The following is a 23,373-nucleotide window of genomic DNA, read 5'->3' as shown; positions in this document are numbered from 1 at the left end:
TTCGATCTGAACTTTTGTAACATTCTATCAATCGATGTTGTATTATTGGGGGTGGACTTTTTTGTCTATTTAAAAGCAGCCAAAGTAAACAATAGCATTCCTAGTTCAAGGAACCGTTAACCTTCTCAATAATAGAACACATGGACTTACTTGTCGATGTACTACTTTTATTGATAACCAATGTGACTAGTCACTGACCAACAACAGGGAAAACATTGCTCCGGGGTACAAAATTGACAAAGTTGCAATTTTGCCCCAAGGTGTTTCCGAGATTCGTCGACACCCTCCCGGTCAAAGAAAACCGTCGGGAAGATGGGATGGGGTGGGCGACTAACGCAGAATGACTGGTAGTGCTTTATCGCTTTTGGACGGATTTATCGTGCTCTTGGGCTTTCAAATCTTATTTAAGCGCTTTTTTGGTTTGGTTCTGTATGATTGGGGACGATCAGTGAATGTTGAAATAACGTTATCAATGGCATCGGAACTTTGTACTAATACTTTGTTTCACATAATTATTGGACTCTTCTGTCTGTTGTTTATAAAACACAATTTGTGCAGTAGTATGCAGTCTGGATCATCAAGCCTCAACATAGTTTTGCATAAACAACATCTAAAGCTAAAGCCGCGTGTGGTTTCAAGATGGACAATTGTAGTTTTATACCATACAATTATCAGATAGTTGGTTTAATCGGAAAGATTACATGCCGTCTGATTTTATTTTGGCATAGAAATAATTCCCACAATCAAGACGAGAGAGGGAGGCAAATTATGAAGCAGGGTTTGACCTACACTGTACTGTGAACCTGCTTGTTGATTAATTGTTTCCTTCACAACCGAGTGACAATACACATTGCACAACGTGACGCTATAGGTTTAAACAGGCAATGGGACGCTATTCGTGTGACATAGAAACAACTTTATTCAGCTCATCATTGCGTTTCCACTATTACATAGCTATTACAACGAGTATTGCTCTATGACCCGACAAAATGATCCGCCCAAAGATTTTTTGGGGCTGACAACCCTACTCGATACCCCAGAGGGCTAGGGTTCATTTAGGACGATTCAAATACTGGGGTGGTGAACATAATGTGCATGGGTGCATGGAGCAATAAAATAAAGTTTATTGCTCCATGATGGGTGACTGTTCAGAAAAAATCCTTTTTCGATAGCGTTTTGAGATTTTCTGTATAACGCTATAACAAGAATAAATTCCACCATGCAAAGTTTCAAATCCTACTTAAAAATAAATGTTATAATTCGTATAACTAGTATTACGTTTCTCATTGAATGAGTTTGTGCGTTTGTAAACTTATACTGTGCAACCACTAGAAGTAAATAAAGAAAAAGGCTGTCGGTATTAAAAATGACCCAGTTCAAGTTTTGGAATAAGCCCGGTTCATACTTTCTGATACAAGTTTTTACTGTTTGATTCAACAGTCGAAACGTGCCCAACCCTTGCAAAACATTCTCAGGGAAAAAAGGGCTGTGATGTCAAAATTCGCTTCCCATTCACAGTCAGTATGAACGGCGCTGAGGGTGTCCCATTAACAACCTCAGTGAGTAGAGGTGCCACGAAACAAAGCTCAGCCACTACAGGTGTACATCATACTAGTAACTTATATGCGGAACAAAATAAATAAATATCTAAATAACAAATCTAACCATAATAAATGTTCAGACTGTTTAGAGACATATACCATATAGTTCACAACTGTTGTAACCCGATCCCAGGGGTCGATTTCACAAAGCACTTAGAACAAGTCCTAAGAGATGTTAAAAACTAATGGCTAGTCCTACGTTAAGACGAGTAACTTGACCTAACTTGAGATAAGACTAGCCTTAACTCTTTGTAAAATCCACCTAAGGACTTATATCCCTTGTTGGAGGTAGTTTCAAAGAGATTAAATACAAATACTGACCTAGCTCTTTCAAACACACATTAGCAGAAGAAGAGGACTACCGGTAATGTTTAGTTTTTATCTCAGTGTTTTGCCAATGGTGCTAACATTCATGCTTAATGTTTTTAAATAAGATGGTAGGATCCATTCAATAAGAAAAACCAAGACCACCAAACACCAATGTCCATTTCTAAACTAGTCCTACAAACAACCTTTTCCCCACCAATTACTAACCCCACAACATCTTTAAAAAGAAATCCTAATACCGCCTTGCGATAATAGAATCAAAATTTCAAATCATAAACACAAAAATTCTAACGAGCTATACTTTAAGAGTTGTCAACCACCGGTTCCTTTCAGAACCAACACTACTTGAAGGAAATTCACACATGGTGCTACCACAAACCTCACCTAAAGATATTGCTCCCATGACCTATGTATAATGATGGCTAGATTTGAATGAGGTCACTTGTTGGAAATGGGAAGCTATAGAAAATCTTGACTGTAACGAGTGGCCGCTGGAATTATAACAACTTGGAAGCAATAAGATGTAAGTGCATTTATAAAATACATCAAAGTTAGATTTAAAGTTTCTGATCAGCAAAGAACTTCTTGGTCTGTCCGCAGACAGCGTTAACACATACAGGACATCGTAATGAGAGCTGTGTTGAACATGGTTGACCTGATGCAAGGTGCTTAGTTACTAAGTCTGCCATTGCCTAAAACAGAGAACAACAAGAAAAAATTGGTTGGAAGAACTATCATTGCCATGCTTGTATTTTATCATTCAACTATTTCATATGGTGTCTCCTCATACATGTTCTTCTACTTGTACCCGTGGCTTACAAATACTTGCAAAAGAGCCCAATGCAAAAGAGAATGAAAAAGGCCCAAGTTCCCAACTTACACACAATACAGGACCTATAAGTCTGAAATAAGTCCCTGTCCTTAATGTATTTAGCTGAGGCTTAGACCTGCAAGTTTGAAACCGAGTCCATAAGTCTTTGTTTCAGACTTTCAACAACTTAACAATGCTTTGCTATGTATTATACTGGACTTATACTCACCTCTATAAATATAGGATTGTCGTTCAGTGAAGCAGCACGCCTAATATTCTCAACTCCACACTAAAAGAAAAAACAAAGTAAAGAGGGAACTTTTTCTTAGAAATTAATTTGTTAAAAAAAAACACGTCAAAACGTTTTTTTTTTTAAATAAAAAGTTAAATTACAAAATAAAGTGTAAGATTTCACACAGTGATCATTACAATGGCCTCAAACAATAACAGGAAATGCTCGTCTAACACAGTAAAGGCAATTAAGAGCTTTACATTGCTCTACATAAAAAGACAAGAAATCTGAAGGTTTGATCATAACAAGGGCTTAGTTTCTTATCTATGTAACGGTAACTTTACATCTTTCAACAAATCTGAAGGCATATATGAGGGCAATCAGTAAAAACATCAGGAAAAATCTGAAAACTCACATGCCTTTCTACAAGAAATATTTGATAAGTAAAATGAATTTTCTTTTCCGCTGAAACAACCCCTGACAATGGGGCTCTGAGATCTCTTTATACACGTACCTCCTTTGCTAATTCATCTGCGTATTCCAAGTCCAGCTCATGTAAGGTTTCAATGTGGTCATTCACAAATGCTATCGGCACCAGCAAAATATTTTTGCGGCCATTTTTGCTTAATCCTTTGATGGCTGCATCAGTTTGAGGACCAAGCCATGGCAAAGGGCCAACCTACAGATAAAAACATCCTTCATAGTTAATTAGCTCTCTTAACACCAATGCAGATCTTGACATTTCAGATAGACTATCGGATAGCTATTAATATAACTAATATTTGTTACAATGGAAACAATTGTGAAAAGTGGAGGGGGCATGATAGTATTCTTGTTTTGAATAACCCTAAACCATGAGTGGTAAGCATTGTATACCCAGTGTTTCACTCCCAAGACCTGCAGACAAAAATCCCTGGTCATACAACTCTGGTGGGATTCAAACCCATAACCAAGCATGCCCAGTGACCCAATGCAAAATCCCTTGTCATACAACTATGGTGGGATTCAAACCCATAACCAAGCATGCCCGGTGACCCAATACAAGAACCCCTGGTCATACAACTATGGTGGGATTCAAACCCATAACCAAGCATGCCCAGTGACCCAATGCAAGAATCCCTGGTCATACAACTCTGGTGGGATTCAAACCCATAACCAAGCATGCCAAGTGACCCAATGCAAAAATCCCTGGTCATACAACTCTGGTGGGATTCAAACCCATAACCAAGCATGCCAAGTGACCCAATGCAAAAATCCCTGGTCATACAACTCTGGTGGGATTCAAACCCTTAACCAAGCATGCCCGGTGACCCAATGCAAGAATCCCTGGTCATACAACTATGGTGGGATTCAAACCCATAACCAAGCATGCCCAGTGACCCAATGCAAAATCCCTTGTCATACAACTATGGTGGGATTCAAACCCATAACCAAGCATGCCCGGTGACCCAATGCAAAATCCCTTGTCATACAACTATGGTGGGATTCACACCCATAACCAAGCATGCCCGGTGACCCAATACAAGAACCCCTGGTCATACAACTATGGTGGGATTCAAACCCATAACCAAGCATGCCCAGTGACCCAATGCAAGAACCCCTGGTCATACAACTATGGTGGGATTCACACCCATAACCAAGCATGCCCGGTCGCCCAATGCAAAAATCCCTGGTCATACAACTCTGGTGGGATTCAAACCCATAACCAAGCATGCCCAGTGACCCAATGCAAGAACCCCTGGTCATACAACTATGGTGGGATTCAAACCCATAACCAAGCATGCCCGGTGACCCAATGCAAGAACCCCTGGTCATACAACTATGGTGGGATTCAAACCCATAACCAAGCATGCCCGGTGACCCAATGCAAAATCCCTTGTCATACAACTATGGTGGGATTCACACCCATAACCAAGCATGCCCGGTGACCCAATACAAGAACCCCTGGTCATACAACTATGGTGGGATTCAAACCCATAACCAAGCATGCCCAGTGACCCAATGCAAGAACCCCTGGTCATACAACTATGGTGGGATTCAAACCCTTAACCAAGCATGCCAAGTGACCCAATGCAAAAATCCCTGGTCATACAACTCTGGTGGGATTCAAACCCATAACCAAGCATGCCCAGTGACCCAATGCAAGAACCCCTGGTCATACAACTATGGTGGGATTCAAACCCTTAACCAAGCATGCCCGGTGACCCAATGCAAGAACCCCTGGTCATACAACTATGGTGGGATTCAAACCCTTAACCAAGCATGCCCGGTGACCCAATGCAAAAATCCCTGGTCATACAACTCTGGTGGGATTCAAACTCATAACCAAGCATGCCTGGTGACCCAATGCAAGAACCCCTGGTCATACAACTCTGGTGGGATTCAAACCCATAACCAAGCATGCCTGGTGACCCAATGCAAGAACCCCTGGTCATACAACTATGGTGGGATTCAAACCCATAACCAAGCATGCCCGGTGACCCAATGCAAGAACCCCTGGTCATACAACTCTGGTGGGGTTCAAACCCATAACCAAGCATGCCCAGTGACCCAATGCAAGAACCCCTGGTCATACAACTCTGGTGGGATTCAAACCCATAACCAAGCATGCCAAGTGACCCAATGCAAAAATCCCTGGTCATACAACTCTGGTGGGATTCAAACCCATAACCAAGCATGCCAAGTGACCCAATGCAAAAATCCCTGGTCCTACAACTATGGTGGGATTCACACCCATAACCAAGCATGCCTGGTGACCCAATGCAAGAACCCCTGGTCCTACAACGCTGTTGGGATTCAAACCCATAACCAAGCATGCCCAGTGACCCAATGCAAGAACCCCTGGTCATACAACTCTGGTGGGATTCAAACCCTTAACCAAGCATGCCTGGTGACCCAATGCAAAAATCCCTGGTCATACAACTATGGTGGGATTCAAACCCATAACCAAGCATGCCCGGTGACCCAATGCAAGAATCCCTGGTCATACAACTCTGGTGGCGATCAAACCCATAACCAAGCATGCCCAGTGACCCAATGCAAGAACCCCTGGTCATACAACTCTGGTGGGATTCAAACCCATAACCAAGCATGCCCAGTCGCCCAATGCAAGAACCCCTGGTCATACAACTCTGGTGGGATTCAAACCCATAACCAAGCATGCCCGGTGACCCAATGCAAGAATCCCTGGTCATACAACTCTGGTGGCGATCAAACCCATAACCAAGCATGCCCAGTGACCCAATGCAAGAACCCCTGGTCATACAACTCTGGTGGGATTCAAACCCATAACCAAGCATGCCCAGTCGCCCAATGCAAAAATCCCTGGTCATACAACTCTGGTGGGATTCAAACCCTTAACCAAGCATGCCTGGTGACCCAATGCAAGAACCCCTGGTCATACAACTATGGTGGGATTCAAACCCATAACCAAGCATGCCCGGTGACCCAATGCAAGAACCCCTGGTCATATAACTCTGGTGGGATTCAAACCCATAACCAAGCATGCCCGGTGACCCAATGCAAGAATCCCTGGTCATATAACTCTGGTGGGATTCAAACCCATAACCAAGCATGCCAAGTGACCCAATGCAAGAATCCCTGGTCATACAACTCTGGTGGGATTCAAACCCATAACCAAGCATGCCCGGTGACCCAATGCAAAAATCCCTGGTCATACAACTCTGGTGGGATTCAAACCCTTAACCAAGCATGCCCGGTGACCCAATGCAAGAACCCCTGGTCATACAACTCTGGTGGGATTCAAACCCATAACCAAGCATGCCCGGTGACCCAATGCAAGAACCCCTGGTCATACAACTATGGTGGGATTCAAACCCATAACCAAGCATGCCAAGTGACCCAATGCAAGAATCCCTGGTCATATATCTCTGGTGGGATTCAAACCCATAACCAAGCATGCCAAGTGACCCAATGCAAGAATCCCTGGTCATACAACTCTGGTGGGATTCAAACCCTTAACCAAGCATGCCCGGTGACCCAATGCAAGAATCCCTGGTCATATAACTCTGGTGGGATTCAAACCCATAACCAAGCATGCCCGGTGACCCAATGCAAGAATCCCTGGTCATATAACTCTGGTGGGATTCAAACCCATAACCAAGCATGCCAAGTGACCCAATGCAAGAACCCCTGGTCATATAACTCTGGTGGGATTCAAACCCATAACCAAGCATGCCAAGTGACCCAATGCAAGAATCCCTGGTCATACAACTCTGGTGGGATTCAAACCCATAACCAAGCATGCCAAGTGACCCAATGCAAGAATCCCTGGTCATACAACTCTGGTGGGATTCAAACCCTTAACCAAGCATGCCCGGTGACCCAATGCAAGAATCCCTGGTCATATAACTCTGGTGGGATTCAAACCCATAACCAAGCATGCCCGGTGACCCAATGCAAGAATCCCTGGTCATATAACTCTGGTGGGATTCAAACCCTTAACCAAGCATGCCAAGTGACCCAATGCAAGAATCCCTGGTCATACAACTCTGGTGGGATTCAAACCCTTAACCAAGCATGCCCGGTGACCCAATGCAAGAATCCCTGGTCATATAACTCTGGTGGGATTCAAACCCATAACCAAGCATGCCCGGTGACCCAATGCAAGAACCCCTGGTCATACAACTATGGTGGGATTCAAACCCATAACCAAGCATGCCCGGTGACCCAATGCAAAATCCCTTGTCATACAACTATGGTGGGATTCACACCCATAACCAAGCATGCCCGGTGACCCAATGCAAGAATCCCTGGTCATACAACTCTGGTGGGATTCAAACCCATAACCAAGCATGCCAAGTGACCCAATGCAAGAATCCCTGGTCATATAACTCTGGTGGGATTCAAACCCATAACCAAGCATGCCCAGTGACCCAATGCAAGAATCCCTGGTCATATAACTCTGGTGGGATTCAAACCCATAACCAAGCATGCCCAGTGACCCAATGCAAAAATCCCTGGTCATACAACTCTGGTGGATTCAAACCCATAACCAAGCATGCCCGGAGGCACAATACATTTATATTGAGGAAACATACATTTTTGTATGATTCTACTGAGGTTAGAACTACAAACTTTAGGACAACGATTCAGCTAAAAAACTATTTTTGTGTTAAGAATGATTCCCTTGGAAACTGGAATATTTGTTGTTATTGTAGGTGCTGATCTAATACAATCTATAGTATATACAGGTACTACTTACTTGTGATTGCCACACTAATCTATAAGGATGAGAAAAGTCAAGAGCCTCCATGACACGTTGTACAGTTGCAGCAACTTCAGCTGGATAAGGGTCACCCCTATTCACAACCTGTACCAACAAATACAAAACCACACAGCAATTGTTCAGTAACTTCAGCTGGATAAGGGTCACCCCTATTCACAACCTGTACCAACAAATACAAAACCACACAGCAATTGTTCAGTAACTTCAGCTGGATAAGGGTCACCCCTATTCACAACCTGTACCAACAAATACAAAACCACACAGCAATTGTTCAGTATTTCTCCAGTGCACTCAATCTGTATTCTGCACTGTGTGATCATCACTTGATTATTGAGCATGCTTCAACAAGATGCCATTTTGAATTGGCTATTACCCCAAAACTACAAAAATATAAATTTCTCTACCCCCTTGTAATTAATACATGAAATCAAGTTGATGCAATACTAACTATTAACATGGTTTATAACAGGATTGGAACTGGCCTCTCACCAGGGGCCAATTTAATGGAGCTGCTTAAGCAAACAAAATTGCTTAAGCACGAAAATAGCTCGCTTATTTTACACATGTTAGTGGCCATAATTTCATGCCTTATACACATATACATTGCTTGTGACTGGTATTTAGCTGTTGTTGAGTTAGCACAACAATTAAGTGGAGTCTTGGCCGTAATCTGATTTTACTAAGCAAGGATTTTTTCGCTTAAGCAATATTTTGTGCTTAGGCAGCTCTATGAAATTGGACCCAGCACTCAGTGGTTTAGTGGTTAAGAGATCTGGGCCCAATTTCATGGTTCTGCTTACCGCGGAATTCTGCGCTTACACATCATAGAATTGTGTGCTGCAAGGGTTCTACAAGCACAGAATTCTGTGGTAAGCAGAGCCATGAAATTGGGCCCTGCTCTTACATGAAAGGAAGGATGGATATAGAGTGCCTAACACCTGTGAATCTTTCTTGGTAAACACTTTACATACATTGTAATGGGAAACCATAGTAATGATTAGTAAGATTGTTAAGATAAGAAACAACTTACACTCATAGGTAAGGAGTGTGCAGAGAAGAGTATAACTACATCATCTTGAACCTCCTCAGGGAACTTCGCAAGTTCATCTTTGACTAGTTGTGTGAATGCCTGATGAAAAATTAATTTGATTTTCAAACTGTGAATATTGCTAACTAGAATGACCCTCAATAAGGGAAATAAGGCACGGTAAGCAGACAACTTTACTTGCCCCAACAAATTCATTATCAAGACTGTTTGAATGTTGTCACAAGCCTGGAATTACAAGCAGGCAAAGAGGGCCATGGCCTACGTTGCCCCTGGGGCTGGCATTGGTGCCCCTTCAAATAAGATTTTCCAATGGAAGTGCCTTTTGCAAAACGAAAATCGCCTTGCCATTCAGCATATCCAAAAAATAAATTCCAGGCTTGTTTTCATACAGTCAGACAATTACAAATTACACTAAATCCAATGACAAGTAACTATTGAGACAGGGAAACAATTATGGTATCCTATTAATCACTCAAAATGCTTGTTTGTCAGGCTATCGTCACACAATGAAATGAAGGTCTGGATAATTCCCAGTAAAAGGGAGATTTTGAGAATGAATTCCAGTACAGGTCAAACATGGTGTCACACCTTGAGTGCATGCACAGTGCATGCTGGTCACAGAAAATCTGGGCATTAAGTCAACTGAACAATAGATGTTCTGAACATTTCTAAAACCGACACAAAGGTCTCTTTAATTCAGTTTGAACAATCAGGCATTATTAGATGTCAGGACGGTGTGAAGTGATTTAAGAGCAATGTGTAGCAACCAACCTTTACAAGTCCTGGGTGGGTTGGCCATCTGTCAATCACACTCCATCTCATCTTGCTATTGGCTACTAATTCTGGATGCTTTGCATAATATTTATAAATAGCGTTCAGACTACTTCCAGTGGTTGAACAGCTATATTGAGGGTACTGGGTGAAGGCAATGGCTCTCTCTATTCCATCTCTATACAAAACAGGTCAGAAAATATTGTGAAACAAATCATTAAGACTCTAGATAACTGGCTTGAATTTCTAAGATATTCTTAACTACATTACTTGTAACTCAGAACTGAAATATGGCCAGAAATGATTGTTTACAAGACCTGAAGTGTTTCATTTATAGTTAAACCATTCAACATCATATTATTGTAAACAAAACGTACAAGACTGCAACAGTTGTTTCATAGTGGGGTTACTGGCCCAACGTGGTTACTAGGTGATGACAGGGTAGTACATATTCATTAACAGACATCAACCATCAGAAATCATTCATTGTTTGAAATGATTCATCATTTCTCAGATCCTATTACCATCTTCATATCAAATAGGCTAATGGTAGACATTACACAATTTGTTTTGGGAGTTATGACCACATAATGAGCCTACCTAACTGTCCATTTGGGACACCTTCGATTTGACTATTAATCCAATTAACAAAAATGCACAAAGAAGGTTTCAACTACCAACTGTTATTCTGTAAGTATTTACCTCTCCATTTCGGCTACAGTATCCTCTGTCAGGGGTTTAACATATCGAAAACCGATGTAGTATTTATGTGGTGCTGCAAATACAAACAATTCAAATGTTATTATTATCATGATGGTTATGATTTAATATATAAGAAATGTTCGGACATGGAAGGTTCGCTTTGCAATATAACCTGTAAGCTTGAAGGTACCTGTGAAGAGAAGGCCATAAAGAAATGTTCGGACATGGAAGGTTCGCTTTGCACTATAACCTGTAAGCTTGAAGGTACCTGTGAAGAGAAGGCCATGAAGAAATGTTCAGACATTGAAGGTTCGCTTTGCACTATAACCTGTAAGCTTGAAGGTACCTGTGAAGAGAAGGCCATGAAGAAATGTTCAGACATTGAAGGTTCGCTTTGCACTGTAACCTGTAAGCTTGAAGGTACCTGTGAAGAGAAGGCGATGAAGAAATGTTCAGACATTGAAGGTTCGCTTTGCACTATAACCTGTAAGCTTGAAGGTACCTGTGAAGAGAAGGCCATGAAGAAATGTTCGGACATAGAAGGTTCGCTTTGCACTATAACCGGTAAGCTTGAAGGTACCTGTGAAGAGAAGGCCATGAAGAAATGTTCAGACATTGAAGGTTCGCTTTGCACTATAACCGGTAAGCTTGAAGGTACCTATGAAGAGAAGGGGGATGAAGGAATGTTCAGACATGGAAGGTTCGCTTTGCACTGTAACCTGTAAGCTTGAAGGTACCTGTGAAGAGAAGGGGGATGAAGGAATGTTCAGACATGGAAGGTTCGCTTTGCACTGTAACCTGTAAGCTTGAAGGTACCTGTGAAGAGAAGGCCATGAAGGAATGTTCAGACATTGAAGGTTCGCTTTGCACTGTAACCTGTAAGCTTGAAGGTACCTGTGAAGAGAAGGCCATGAAGAAATGTTCGGACATGGAAGGTTCGCTTTGCACTGTAACCTGTAAGCTTGAAGGTACCTGTGAAGAGAAGGCCATGAAGAAATGTTCAGACATTGAAGGTTCGCTTTGCACTATAACCTGTAAGCTTGAAGGTACCTGTGAAGAGAAGGCCATGAAGAAATGTTCAGACATGGAAGGTTCGCTTTGCACTGTAACCTGTAAGCTTGAAGGTACCTGTGAAGAGAAGGCCATGAAGAAATGTTCAGACATGGAAGGTTCGCTTTGCACTGTAACCTGTAAGCTTGAAGGTACCTGTGAAGAGAAGGCCATGAAGAAATGTTCAGACATTGAAGGTTCGCTTTGCACTGTAACCTGTAAGCTTGAAGGTACCTGTGAAGAGAAGGCCATGAAGAAATGTTCAGACATTGAAGGTTCGCTTTGCACTATAACCTGTAAGCTTGAAGGTACCTGTGAAGAGAAGGCCATGAAGAAATGTTCAGACATTGAAGGTTCGCTTTGCACTATAACCGGTAAGCTTGAAGGTACCTGTGAAGAGAAGGCGATGAAGAAATGTTCGGACATGGAAGGTTCGCTTTGCACTGTAACCTGTAAGCTTGAAGGTACCTGTGAAGAGAAGGTGATGAAGAAATGTTCAGACATAGAAGGTTCGCTTTGCACTGTAACCTGTAAGCTTGAAGGTACCTGTGAAGAGAAGGCCATGAAGAAATGTTCAGACATTGAAGGTTCGCTTTGCACTATAACCTGTAAGCTTGAAGGTACCTGTGAAGAGAAGGCCATGAAGAAATGTTCAGACATTGAAGGTTCGCTTTGCACTTTAACCGGTAAGCTTGAAGGTACCTGTGAAGAGAAGGCGATGAAGAAATGTTCAGACATGGAAGGTTCGCTTTGCACTGTAACCTGTAAGCTTGAAGGTACCTGTGAAGAGAAGGCCATGAAGGAATGTTCAGACATAGAAGGTTCGCTTTGCACTGTAACCTGTAAGCTTGAAGGTACCTAAGAAGAGAAGGCAATGAAGAAATGTTCGGACATGGAAGGTTCGCTTTGCACTGTAACCTGTAAGCTTGAAGGTACCTGTGAAGAGAAGGCCATGAAGAAATGTTCGGACATGGAAGGTTCGCTTTGCACTGAAACCTGTAAGCTTGAAGGTACCTGTGAAGAGAAGGCCATGAAGAAATGTTCAGACATTGAAGGTTCGCTTTGCACTATAACCTGTAAGCTTGAAGGTACCTGTGAAGAGAAGGCCATGAAGAAATGTTCAGACATTGAAGGTTCGCTTTGCACTGTAACCTGTAAGCTTGAAGGTACCTGTGAAGAGAAGGCGATGAAGAAATGTTCAGACATAGAAGGTTCGCTTTGCACTGTAACCTGTAAGCTTGAAGGTACCTGTGAAGAGAAGGCCATGAAGAAATGTTCAGACATTGAAGGTTCGCTTTGCACTGTAACCTGTAAGCTTGAAGGTACCTGTGAAGAGCAGGCGATGAAGAAATGTTCAGACATGGAAGGTTCGCTTTGCACTGTAACCTGTAAGCTTGAAGGTACCTGTGAAGAGAAGGCGATGAAGAAATGTTCAGACATGGAAGGTTCGCTTTGCACTATAACCGGTAAGCTTGAAGGTACCTGTGAAGAGAAGGCCATGAAGGAATGTTCAGACATAGAAGGTTCGCTTTGCACTGTAACCTGTAAGCTTGAAGGTACCTGTGAAGAGAAGGCCATGAAGGAATGTTCAGACATTGAAGGTTCGCTTTGCACTATAACCGGTAAGCTTGAAGGTACCTGTGAAGAGAAGGCCATGAAGAAATGTTCAGACATTGAAGGTTCGCTTTGCACTGTAACCTGTAAGCTTGAAGGTACCTGTGAAGAGAAGGCCATGAAGAAATGTTCAGACATAGAAGGTTCGCTTTGCACTGTAACCTGTAAGCTTGAAGGTACCTGTGAAGAGAAGGCGATGAAGAAATGTTCAGACATTGAAGGTTCGCTTTGCACTATAACCTGTAAGCTTGAAGGTACCTGTGAAGAGAAGGCCATGAAGGAATGTTCAGACATTGAAGGTTCCCTTTGCACTGTAACCTGTAAGCTTGAAGGTACCTGTGAAGAGAAGGCCATGAAGAAATGTTCAGACATAGAAGGTTCGCTTTGCACTGTAACCTGTAAGCTTGAAGGTACCTGTGAAGAGAAGGCGATGAAGAAATGTTCAGACATTGAAGGTTCGCTTTGCACTATAACCCGTAAGCTTGAAGGTACCTGTGAAGAGAAGGGGGATGAAGGAATGTTCAGACATGGAAGGTTAGCTTTGCACTGTAACCTGTAAGCTTGAAGGTACCTGTGAAGAGAAGGCGATGAAGAAATGTTCAGACATGGAAGGTTCGCTTTGCACTATAACCTGTAAGCTTGAAGGTACCTGTGAAGAGAAGGCCATGAAGGAATGTTCAGACATTGAAGGTTCGCTTTGCACTATAACCGGTAAGCTTGAAGGTACCTGTGAAGAGAAGGTCATGAAGAAATGTTCAGACATTGAAGGTTCGCTTTGCACTGTAACCTGTAAGCTTGAAGGTACCTGTGAAGAGAAGGCCATGAAGAAATGTTCAGACATAGAAGGTTCGCTTTGCACTATAACCGGTAAGCTTGAAGGTACCTGTGAAGAGAAGGTCATGAAGAAATGTTCAGACATTGAAGGTTCGCTTTGCACTGTAACCTGTAAGCTTGAAGGTACCTGTGAAGAGAAGGCCATGAAGAAATGTTCAGACATAGAAGGTTCGCTTTACACTGTAACCTGTAAGCTTGAAGGTACCTGTGAAGAGAAGGCGATGAAGAAATGTTCAGACATTGAAGGTTCGCTTTGCACTATAACCTGTAAGCTTGAAGGTACCTGTGAAGAGAAGGCCATGAAGGAATGTTCAGACATTGAAGGTTCGCTTTGCACTGTAACCTGTAAGCTTGAAGGTACCTGTGAAGAGAAGGCCATGAAGAAATGTTCAGACATAGAAGGTTCGCTTTGCACTGTAACCTGTAAGCTTGAAGGTACCTGTGAAGAGAAGGCGATGAAGAAATGTTCAGACATTGAAGGTTCGCTTTGCACTGTAACCTGTAAGCTTGAAGGTACCTGTGAAGAGAAGGGGGATGAAGGAATGTTCAGACATAGAAGGTTCGCTTTGCACTGTAACCTGTAAGCTTGAAGGTACCTGTGAAGAGAAGGGGATGAAGGAATGTTCGGACATGGAAGGTTCGCTTTGCACTGTAACCTGTAAGCTTGAAGGTACCTGTGAAGAGAAGGCTACCACTATGCCAACCCAGAACAGGCCAAACAAAAACAGACTGTTCAACCCCAATTGAATAGTATTGTTCAACTTTGAATGATAAAACTGAGATAAAAAAGAAAGGGGAAATCAGCTGATCCGAGGAAAAATTGCATGCCTGCTTAAAACATGATGATGATGATTACCAATGCCAGATTTGCATAAAATAATACGAACAACACAAACAGACAGCAAAATTGCATGCACATAAGAATTCCTGAATAAAAATGGTAAAAAATTATGTATAAAAGTAGACGAGAACACAACCAATAAATTTAATAGTTAAAAGCACATTAATTTTCATACATGTACACATCACCAAAAACTTTCCTAAAAAAGAAAATTTCAAGTGTAGTTATCAACATGCTACACATGTACAGTACATGTATAGGGGTCAGTAATATGAATATAAGTGGGCAAATTAGTTCATCTGCTACAGATACAAGATTGGCAAATTATTCTCTTAACTCTGAAACAGATACAAATTGGCAAATTATTCTCTAAGCTCTGAAACAGATACAAATTGACAAATTATTCTCTAAGCTCTGAAACAGATACAAATTGGCAAATTATTCTCTTAACTCTGAAACAGATACAAATTGGCAAATTATTCTCTTAACTCTGAAACAGATACAAATTGGCAAATTATTCTCTAAGCTCTGAAACAGATACAAATTGGCAAATTATTCTCTAAGCTCTGAAACAGATACAAATTGGCAAATTATTCTCTTAACTCTGAAACAGATACAAATTGGCAAATTATTCTCTAAGCTCTGAAACAGATACAAATTGGCAAATTATTCTCTAAGCTCTGAAACAGATACAAATTGGCAAATTATTCTCTTAACTCTGAAACAGATACAAATTGGCAAATTATTCTCTAAGCTCTGAAACAGATACAAATTGGCAAATTATTCTCTAAGCTCTGAAACAGATACAAATTGGCAAATTATTCTCTAAGCTCTGAAACAGATACAAATTGACAAATTATTCTCTAAGCTCTGAAACAGATACAAATTGACAAATTATTCTCTAAGCTCTGAAACAGATACAAATTGGTAAATTATTCTCTTAACTCTGAAACAGATACAAATTGGCAAATTATTCTCTAAGCTCTGAAACAGATACAAATTGACAAATTATTCTCTAAGCTCTGAAACAGATACAAATTGACAAATTATTCTCTTAACTCTGAAACAGATACAAATTGGCAAATTATTCTCTAAGCTCTGAAACAGATACAAATTGGTAAAGTATTCCCTAAATACTGCAACAGATACAAATTGGCAATAACCTGTTATATAAATAGAATACTAACCTGATTCTGGACACATTTTGTCTAGAAGTTTAACCAGAGCTTTGCCTTGCTTGTTGGTCCACATCTTAATTGGTGAACCACCTCCAATCTTCTTGTACTGTGCCTCAATCTTTGGTGTTCGACGTTTAGCAATAAATGGGGCAAGTTTGCTGTGTAAAGAAATGGCATACAAAATATTTCAGGTTTTATCCAAACATGTACATCCATAAAGCAATTAGCATTGTTATACCTCGGTAACAAACTGTGAAGTTTGATTGGTCGAGAACCAATCACGTGACGCGCAACAAAAACGCATGTTACATGGCGCGACTAGCCAGGTAACATGAAAAGTGATGTACACGTACACCGGTGTACATCACCATGATCGTTCCCAGCGCTGGTCGATTTCCTGCGCCGTGTACGAAACAACCGCGGGTTCGAGGGAATTGTTTCTTGTTCGTCTGCTTAATAAACAATGTATAGTCCGTCGTAATAATGTTTGAAGATGACAACAAAACTTTGAGAAGAGGAATAACAATTAAACAAAGGTATAACAAAACAATTGTTGCACGCTGTGACTGGGGTCCATGGGTTTTGTACACCCTCGAGGGGAAATAGCACCCTCGGCTTCGCCTCGGGTGCCATTTTCCCCCTCGGGTGTACAAAACGCCATGGACCCCGTCACAGCGTGCAACAATTGTATACTGTTTACATGATATTTGGCACTTAGTTAAAAATCTGGAACCTTCTGAAGAGTATAAGGGCTAACCTTTATGTACATCATGGTGTTCAGGGCATTTAAGAACAGTTTTGGTGTTTCACAATTTAGAATCTCAGCTGTTATAATTTGAATAGACTGTCCGTGAAAGTTTGATGTTAGTGACTAGTGTCTGTCTAAACTGGACGTTCAAATAAAGTATTTATTATCAATCCTGATCTATTCAATGCTTTTTATGTTTATTGTTGATTTGATTTAACTCTTGATATTTACCAATTTTTGAGAACCTGAGCAGGTAGACAAGTTTAAAATGTCTAATTATTATTAGTTTCCAGCACACAGAGTGATTAGATAAACCTTTAGTATCCGCATCCACAGATCACAGTCCAGCTTTCTTCAGAAGACAATCAGAGCATACTGATCGAAATGTGGAGTTGAAATCAATGGTTCTTTTCAGAACCAACCCAACTCATTTAGAGTCATTACATGGTGTTACCGCAAACCTTTCCATAGTGTATTTCCACCATGCCAAGTTTTAAATCCTACTTTAGTATCTTACTTTTGTGCTGGGAGTGGAATGAGATCTTTGTCCAGAAATAACCTGAGAAGGAAGTCATGTACTTCATCAACAGTCTCTGGACCACCCATGTTAAGAAGCATGATGCCAGTCTTGGCTGGCCTGAGAAACAAGAGAAGACATAGAATAAACCCTTATAAATCAATGAACAAATGAAAGAGCATTTTAACAAATTAATATATGATACAGAAATAAACAGATTCAACTAAATGAATTAAAATAAAGTTCCCTGTTTCTGCATTTATATGTGTGGAGTATACCACACCTAATACCGAGAATATGTTCTAGACAGAAAACAAAAACTGGGGTAAATTTCACAAAGTAGTCCTAACTTACTAGTTCTAGGACGCTTCAGGAGTTATTGAAAACTAAAAGGCTATTCTCGTTCTAAGTCCAGATAAGACTAGTCTTGAATCTGTGTGTAATCCACACATGTACAATGTACATTAAAGTTGTGGTGTTAATTTGGGTCCATCAAGTCATGGAATGTTTTTCCTTTTAAAAAAAGACACTTAACCACAACTGAGAGCAAACTTCTCAAGTTGAACATCCAATTAACTGCAATTCCACTACAAGAACCCGGTTACACATCTCAATTTAAGAGCTAGAGAATTTATCTCAAATTCAATTTTCTGATGTTCCATTTTTCCAACAGAGTCAACATGTGAGTGGGGAAAAATGAAAAGTCTCTTTTTTACACCACACTTTACAATGGTGACAATTGCCACTAGATATAATAGGCCTACCCTTTTAGGCCAAATTTGTCAACATCCAAAGGACATAATTCTGAGAAAAAAATGCTGTGTCAAATTTGGGTAATTCCTGACTGTCAAAAGCCAGAAAAAAAATGAGTCATAAAGTTCAAAAATTTCACTCTGCAAACTGTCATAAATATAACCTGTGCTGTGGAAGATCTATCAGGACGATAAAGCCATTTAAATGATTTGAATAGTACTATTAAGAAGACATACTTAGTATTAGGAAGATTGTGTTCATCTTGAGTTGCTGTTACAGATGCAGACAATGCACGGTGTGGTGATTGACTTGATTGACTCCTTACTGCACTCACAAGATCTAAAGGGTCAACAAATTAATATAAAATGCAATGTTAGTCACTCGTAATTCAAATAAAACAAAAACAATACATCAATATCTCTCAACCTCTAACAATTAAGAACCCACGGGTCTCAATTGTCAAACATACATCTGGGAGCTGTTGTAAATCAAATGAGCATATTGAGACGCCCCTTGAGTGTGATAATACGTACATAGAAGAACTACTTGTTATTTTAAAACCAGGGTTAGACTTAGGTCTTCATCGTGGACACAATTTATTTGGTTTGTACGCTTAAATTAGCTCCACGAGTCCACCTGTTTGCTAACTGCTCCTGATGTTTTGAAAAATGCATTCATGAATGTATGGGACAGTAAATTCAGATTCAAATTGTAAAAAAAACCCAGTTTATTTAAGGCAAGCATGTCTTGCAGCTGTAACAAATGCCTTCCCTTTGCAGGTGTGCTAGGCCTCATAAAGTATTTATTTGCCCCTGGCTGCTACCTAGGATACCCCTTTCAAATGAAAATGCAAGATTTAATTGTACAGATCTACAAACGCACTCAGTTGCATAATTTTCTAATCTTTGCTCTGAGGTTACACAAATTATCAACAACGATTCCAAGTCACACACCAGGGCACTGCATCACTGTTGTAAGTGAATGCACTATATCAGTGTTTGGGATGTGAATGCACTATTGTCAGTGTTTAGGTTAAGTGCCAAAAAATGTTCTTTTGAAAGGTCTGTCAGACTCAGTTCACTACTATAAATAGATGGATTTTTACAAAACTGAACTCTTTATGAACAGAAAGCTTTGAAATGAGTTTGAAACGACTTATGAAACTAAGCTCAATGCTGTAACTGTATTGCAACTGTATATTACTTGGTTTTAACCCTTACACAAATGTGTGCAAACACTTACACATGTAATACTAAAAACTTTCAAGAGTTACAATATACATACAAAAGATATCAGATCAGTATTATAATAATAGTCTACTCCGAGAGTTTCTTCTCACAGAACTCAAGCAAGTGCTAGAACAGTGCTAACACAATTTCCTTTACCCTTTACCAAGAACAAAATGTCTTGGTGCCCGTTCAAAAAGCATACAGGGCAAGGCCACATTTGATAGAGCTGCTTAGCTGAAAACATTGCTTTAATATCCCTGCTTAGCAAAAATGACCGAATTGCACATGTGATGATGTGAGATGGCATTTTGGCTTGTAAATGTAACCTTATTGTAGTAAGCATTTATTTTTGTAATATATGCTAGAAGCTCATTGTTGTGCTTCTAAAGCAGCACTATGGAGTTGGACCCTGCAAACGATTATAAAACTAAACTCCTCATGAACTTTTAACTTTACATAATATTGTCAGGGCATGAATAGTTTATATAAAGGTGTCAAGGGATATGGATGATTGGTTTTAACAACAATGACATCTGCAATCTATCAAATATTAATTTACGACAGCTTTATTCCTTCAATCCAATTGACCAAGTGAAGGATTCTAAAGGACTTGGCCAATTATTAGCTTAAATCACAGTTTCAAGTATTCTAATCTTACAAGATATACCAACAGATTTGTTGTGGACCCGTGGACAGACAAAAAAGAACATTAATTGGAGGATTGAGGACATACACTGGATAAACTATAAGACAGTGTTCCCACTGGATCCAGAATTGTGTAATTTATAATTGTGTATTATGCCTTCCTGTAATTGGCGGCTCGTCCGCTGTGGGTTTGGTCAATAAATATATTACGAGTTCATGCTCCTGCCGAAGGATTAACCGCAGACATGTTTATTGTGGTGGCGGTCCCGCATTGATCCACCTTTTGTGAACGGACGCAGATCCAAAGTTAACCGATGAAAGGTCGTTTAAGTGTGCAACATACACATCTATGTATTATACCCATGTTGGTCTTCCCACATTAACCTGCTCGAGCTCTGCATGCCACTACTTTGTTGTTTGTCCGTGTTCATTTTTGTTTAGTAACCAATATTACTATCGAGAATTCAAATATCAATTATTTTCTATACACATGGTGCAAGATAAACTAACAAAAAAAAAACACTTTACTATAGTGTTGCATAAAATACCAGGTTTCGGCTTGATCCTCCGACCAATGTGAAGTTGCGTCATCCCTTGACACCTCACTTGTTTTTGGTTTTACAATGAAGAAAAGACGAGCTTCCGGTTTGGCATGTTGCAGATAACGCTACCGGGCTCCTGTTTGCAATGAGACATGTTCCCCCTTCCAGTAGTTCTATTTGCCACTGTTCTATTTTTGTGTTGACTTTTAGCTTACATAATACACATCCAATGTACAGTTACTTATTTTGGATTAGTTCACAGCGATTCATTAAAATCAAAGTGGGGGTAGTGACCATGGGCACCAAGCCAATGACCAAGATGGGGGTAGTGACCAAGGGCCCAAATCCAATGACAACGGGTCAGTTGCTTCAATTGGCCTTCAGCCATCCAACATTTTGTCAAGACCTCAAGGGCACATTTTCACTGGTCACTTCAGAAACAACACACTGGGCACCAACAAAATCAGCACCTTGAAAACCCAGCACATAGCAAACTCAGCAAATTGTATGCACTTAAATACAAATTGGGCACCTGTTGGGCACTTTATAATGTTTTTTTTCAACACAAGTAAAAAAAATTATAAGGTATTAGAAGTAGTACAAATATATAAAATAAAAAAAGGGATAGAGAACATAATTTATTTTTGTAACCAACATGTCAGAAAAATACATTGATCAGCCAAACGTGGTTTAACTTAAAAGCAATATAATCAAAGAGACTTTGCACACACTGAACAACAAGCCTGGGCGACTAGTGAAATTTACTACTCGACTAAACCATGACGGTTCCCCCTACAACAATTGCCATACATTACATCAGCCAAACTGTACAATATGCCACAATCCCTGTCATGCCTTTGTTATACATGATTTCCTTCCTCCATGGTTTTGTTCATGGAACAGTTTAGTTGCAATAATGTAACCCTCCTCCCGCTGTTGGGAGGAGGGTAAGGGCTAGGAACAGTTCTACCATTTCAACCATGGACTCATGGATGGAGGATCGAAGGAAACAGTACCTCTTAAGTCTTTGTTTTGGTTGTGTGACGAATTTGATGGAATTGAAGATTGTGTTTTCTGGAGGGTCGAGTGGAATGTTGTGCAAAGTGACGTCTGTAAGAGGGATTTCAACTAAATTATTGACAAGTTTGTATTTCCTTCCTCTATCCATCCAGATGCCCTGTCTGTGTTACAAAAACTGAGACAAATATTGACTGGGAACAATTGAATTGGAGGTAGCCCACCTGCCTAGGCCTAGCCCACCTTGTTGAGCTGTAAATCGGTCTCATCACAGTCCCATATGGCCACTGTGATGAGACAGATGACGAAAAGAGAGTGCACAGCTCAACACAAGGTCAAGGTGTCCCCCGTATGTGGCCATGCTGGTACTTCTAATTCTAGAAACTATAGGCCTAATTAATAAACTTATAAGGCTCCTGCCCCTGGGCATGCTGATGAAGGGGAGCCTTATTAATATTATAGTTTCTAGCCTTTTTTATATAGTTTCTAGAAGTAGGTCCTACCATGCTGGTAACTGGGCAATATGGTGGAGGGAGATCAGAATCAGATGGCCTATTTGCCCAATATAATTTTGCATGAAACCACAACCATCACACGGACGGGCATGACGTGACGGAAGTGTAGAAACAATTATTTTAAATAAATGATTTTAAATTACACGTGTCTGCTGTTATGTTGGGCGCAAATTCTAGCCGCCCGCCTGCGCTAAATGGATGTTAATAAATAAATAAAGAATAACAACTTACCACCAAACAACCTTCTGAAAACAGACATGCTGGTGCTGTTAGCTTCGGGGTTTTAACTTCAATGAGCAACCGTGAAAAAATTTACACTCAGTGGTTCCAAGTAGAATGTGCTGTGTGATTAAAATTGTTATGTCATTATGATAATGCATCTGTGTATGTGTGCTGAAGTACCACCGCCTCTTTTGTATCTGTCCTTGAGGAAACTGTACAATGCATGTGCTGCATATTGTGCAAGCAAAGGTCATGGATATACGGCTCTGGGTCATGTTGTTGAAGGGCGCCCTCGAGCGGTCATTGATAAACAATAATTATTACATCTTAAAAGCAAAAAATTGTATTTATATGCTGGTTGCAATCTTGGTTCAATGATAAGCTTTGTTTGGCCACCACTTATTTGTTCTTTTTTTTGAAAATTAAAGTTTACAGTGTTATAAAACCATAGCAATTGCAAAGAGCATACTACAAAACCACAAATCAACAAGTGCTGCAACATTTAAATTTAAGTTTGGTTGTACTGCACTTGGATGATGTTGGGGTCGAACTGCTATTTTCATGAGTGATAAGTTGACTATTGTTTGAAATGGTTTAAAAAGCTGTTCCAATATACCCCTAAAACTGTTCACACCCTATAAATTCCACACTTCTATGTTCCATCACCCAGCAACACAGTGTTCCAACAAAGTTCAGATAACCCCTCATGAACTACACACCAGGGTTAGGGTTGGGGTTGGGAATAGGAGCATACATTTGTTGGAGTGTCTAGGTATACCCAGTTAAATTCTGGGATGGACAGGAATGAAATATGTACACATTTCACACAAACTTGTATCTTATAGGTAAATTACTCCAAACTTTAATCAACAAAACATACCAAAACAATCTGATTCATAAAATATTACTTCATCCTGCAATAAGATTA

General features: G+C 40.4%; 1 protein-coding gene across 1 annotated transcript; it reads right to left on the bottom strand.

The window, feature by feature from the left end:
* Positions 1 to 895: 895 nt before the first annotated feature.
* LOC117288154 (ferrochelatase, mitochondrial-like) lies at positions 896 to 22,688 on the bottom strand. The gene is made up of 11 exons (XM_033768874.1): positions 22,455 to 22,688; positions 18,512 to 18,614; positions 17,523 to 17,642; positions 16,267 to 16,415; positions 10,741 to 10,813; positions 10,039 to 10,216; positions 9,250 to 9,348; positions 8,196 to 8,303; positions 3,486 to 3,650; positions 2,969 to 3,028; positions 896 to 2,620 (listed from the first exon to the last, which is right to left on the bottom strand). Exons 1-11 carry the CDS (start codon positions 22,480 to 22,482, stop codon positions 2,486 to 2,488), a joined length of 1,218 nt encoding a protein of 405 aa, XP_033624765.1. The 5' UTR covers positions 22,483 to 22,688; the 3' UTR covers positions 896 to 2,485.
* Between the last annotated feature and the right edge of the window lie 685 nt (positions 22,689 to 23,373).

Source organism: Asterias rubens, chromosome 3 (assembly GCF_902459465.1).
Source record: "Asterias rubens chromosome 3, eAstRub1.3, whole genome shotgun sequence".
In the NCBI taxonomy this organism is placed as follows: Eukaryota; Metazoa; Echinodermata; class Asteroidea; order Forcipulatida; family Asteriidae; genus Asterias; species Asterias rubens.
Note: the sequence above shows the minus strand (reverse complement) of the source record. Positions and strands in the feature narration are given on the sequence as shown.

What these genes read in the sequence shown, in the direction of transcription:
- LOC117288154 (XM_033768874.1), bottom strand. Translation starts at nt 22,482, where the DNA reads ATGTCTGTTTTCAGAAGGTTGTTTGGTG. An exon ending in CCCACCCAGGACTTGTAAAG is followed by an intron (nt 9,349 to 10,038) that starts GTTGGTTGCTAC and finishes ATTTTTCATCAG; the next exon opens with GCATTCACACAACTAGTCAA. An exon ending in ACAATCCTATATTTATAGAG is followed by an intron (nt 2,621 to 2,968) that starts GTGAGTATAAGT and finishes TCTCTGTTTTAG; the next exon opens with GCAATGGCAGACTTAGTAAC.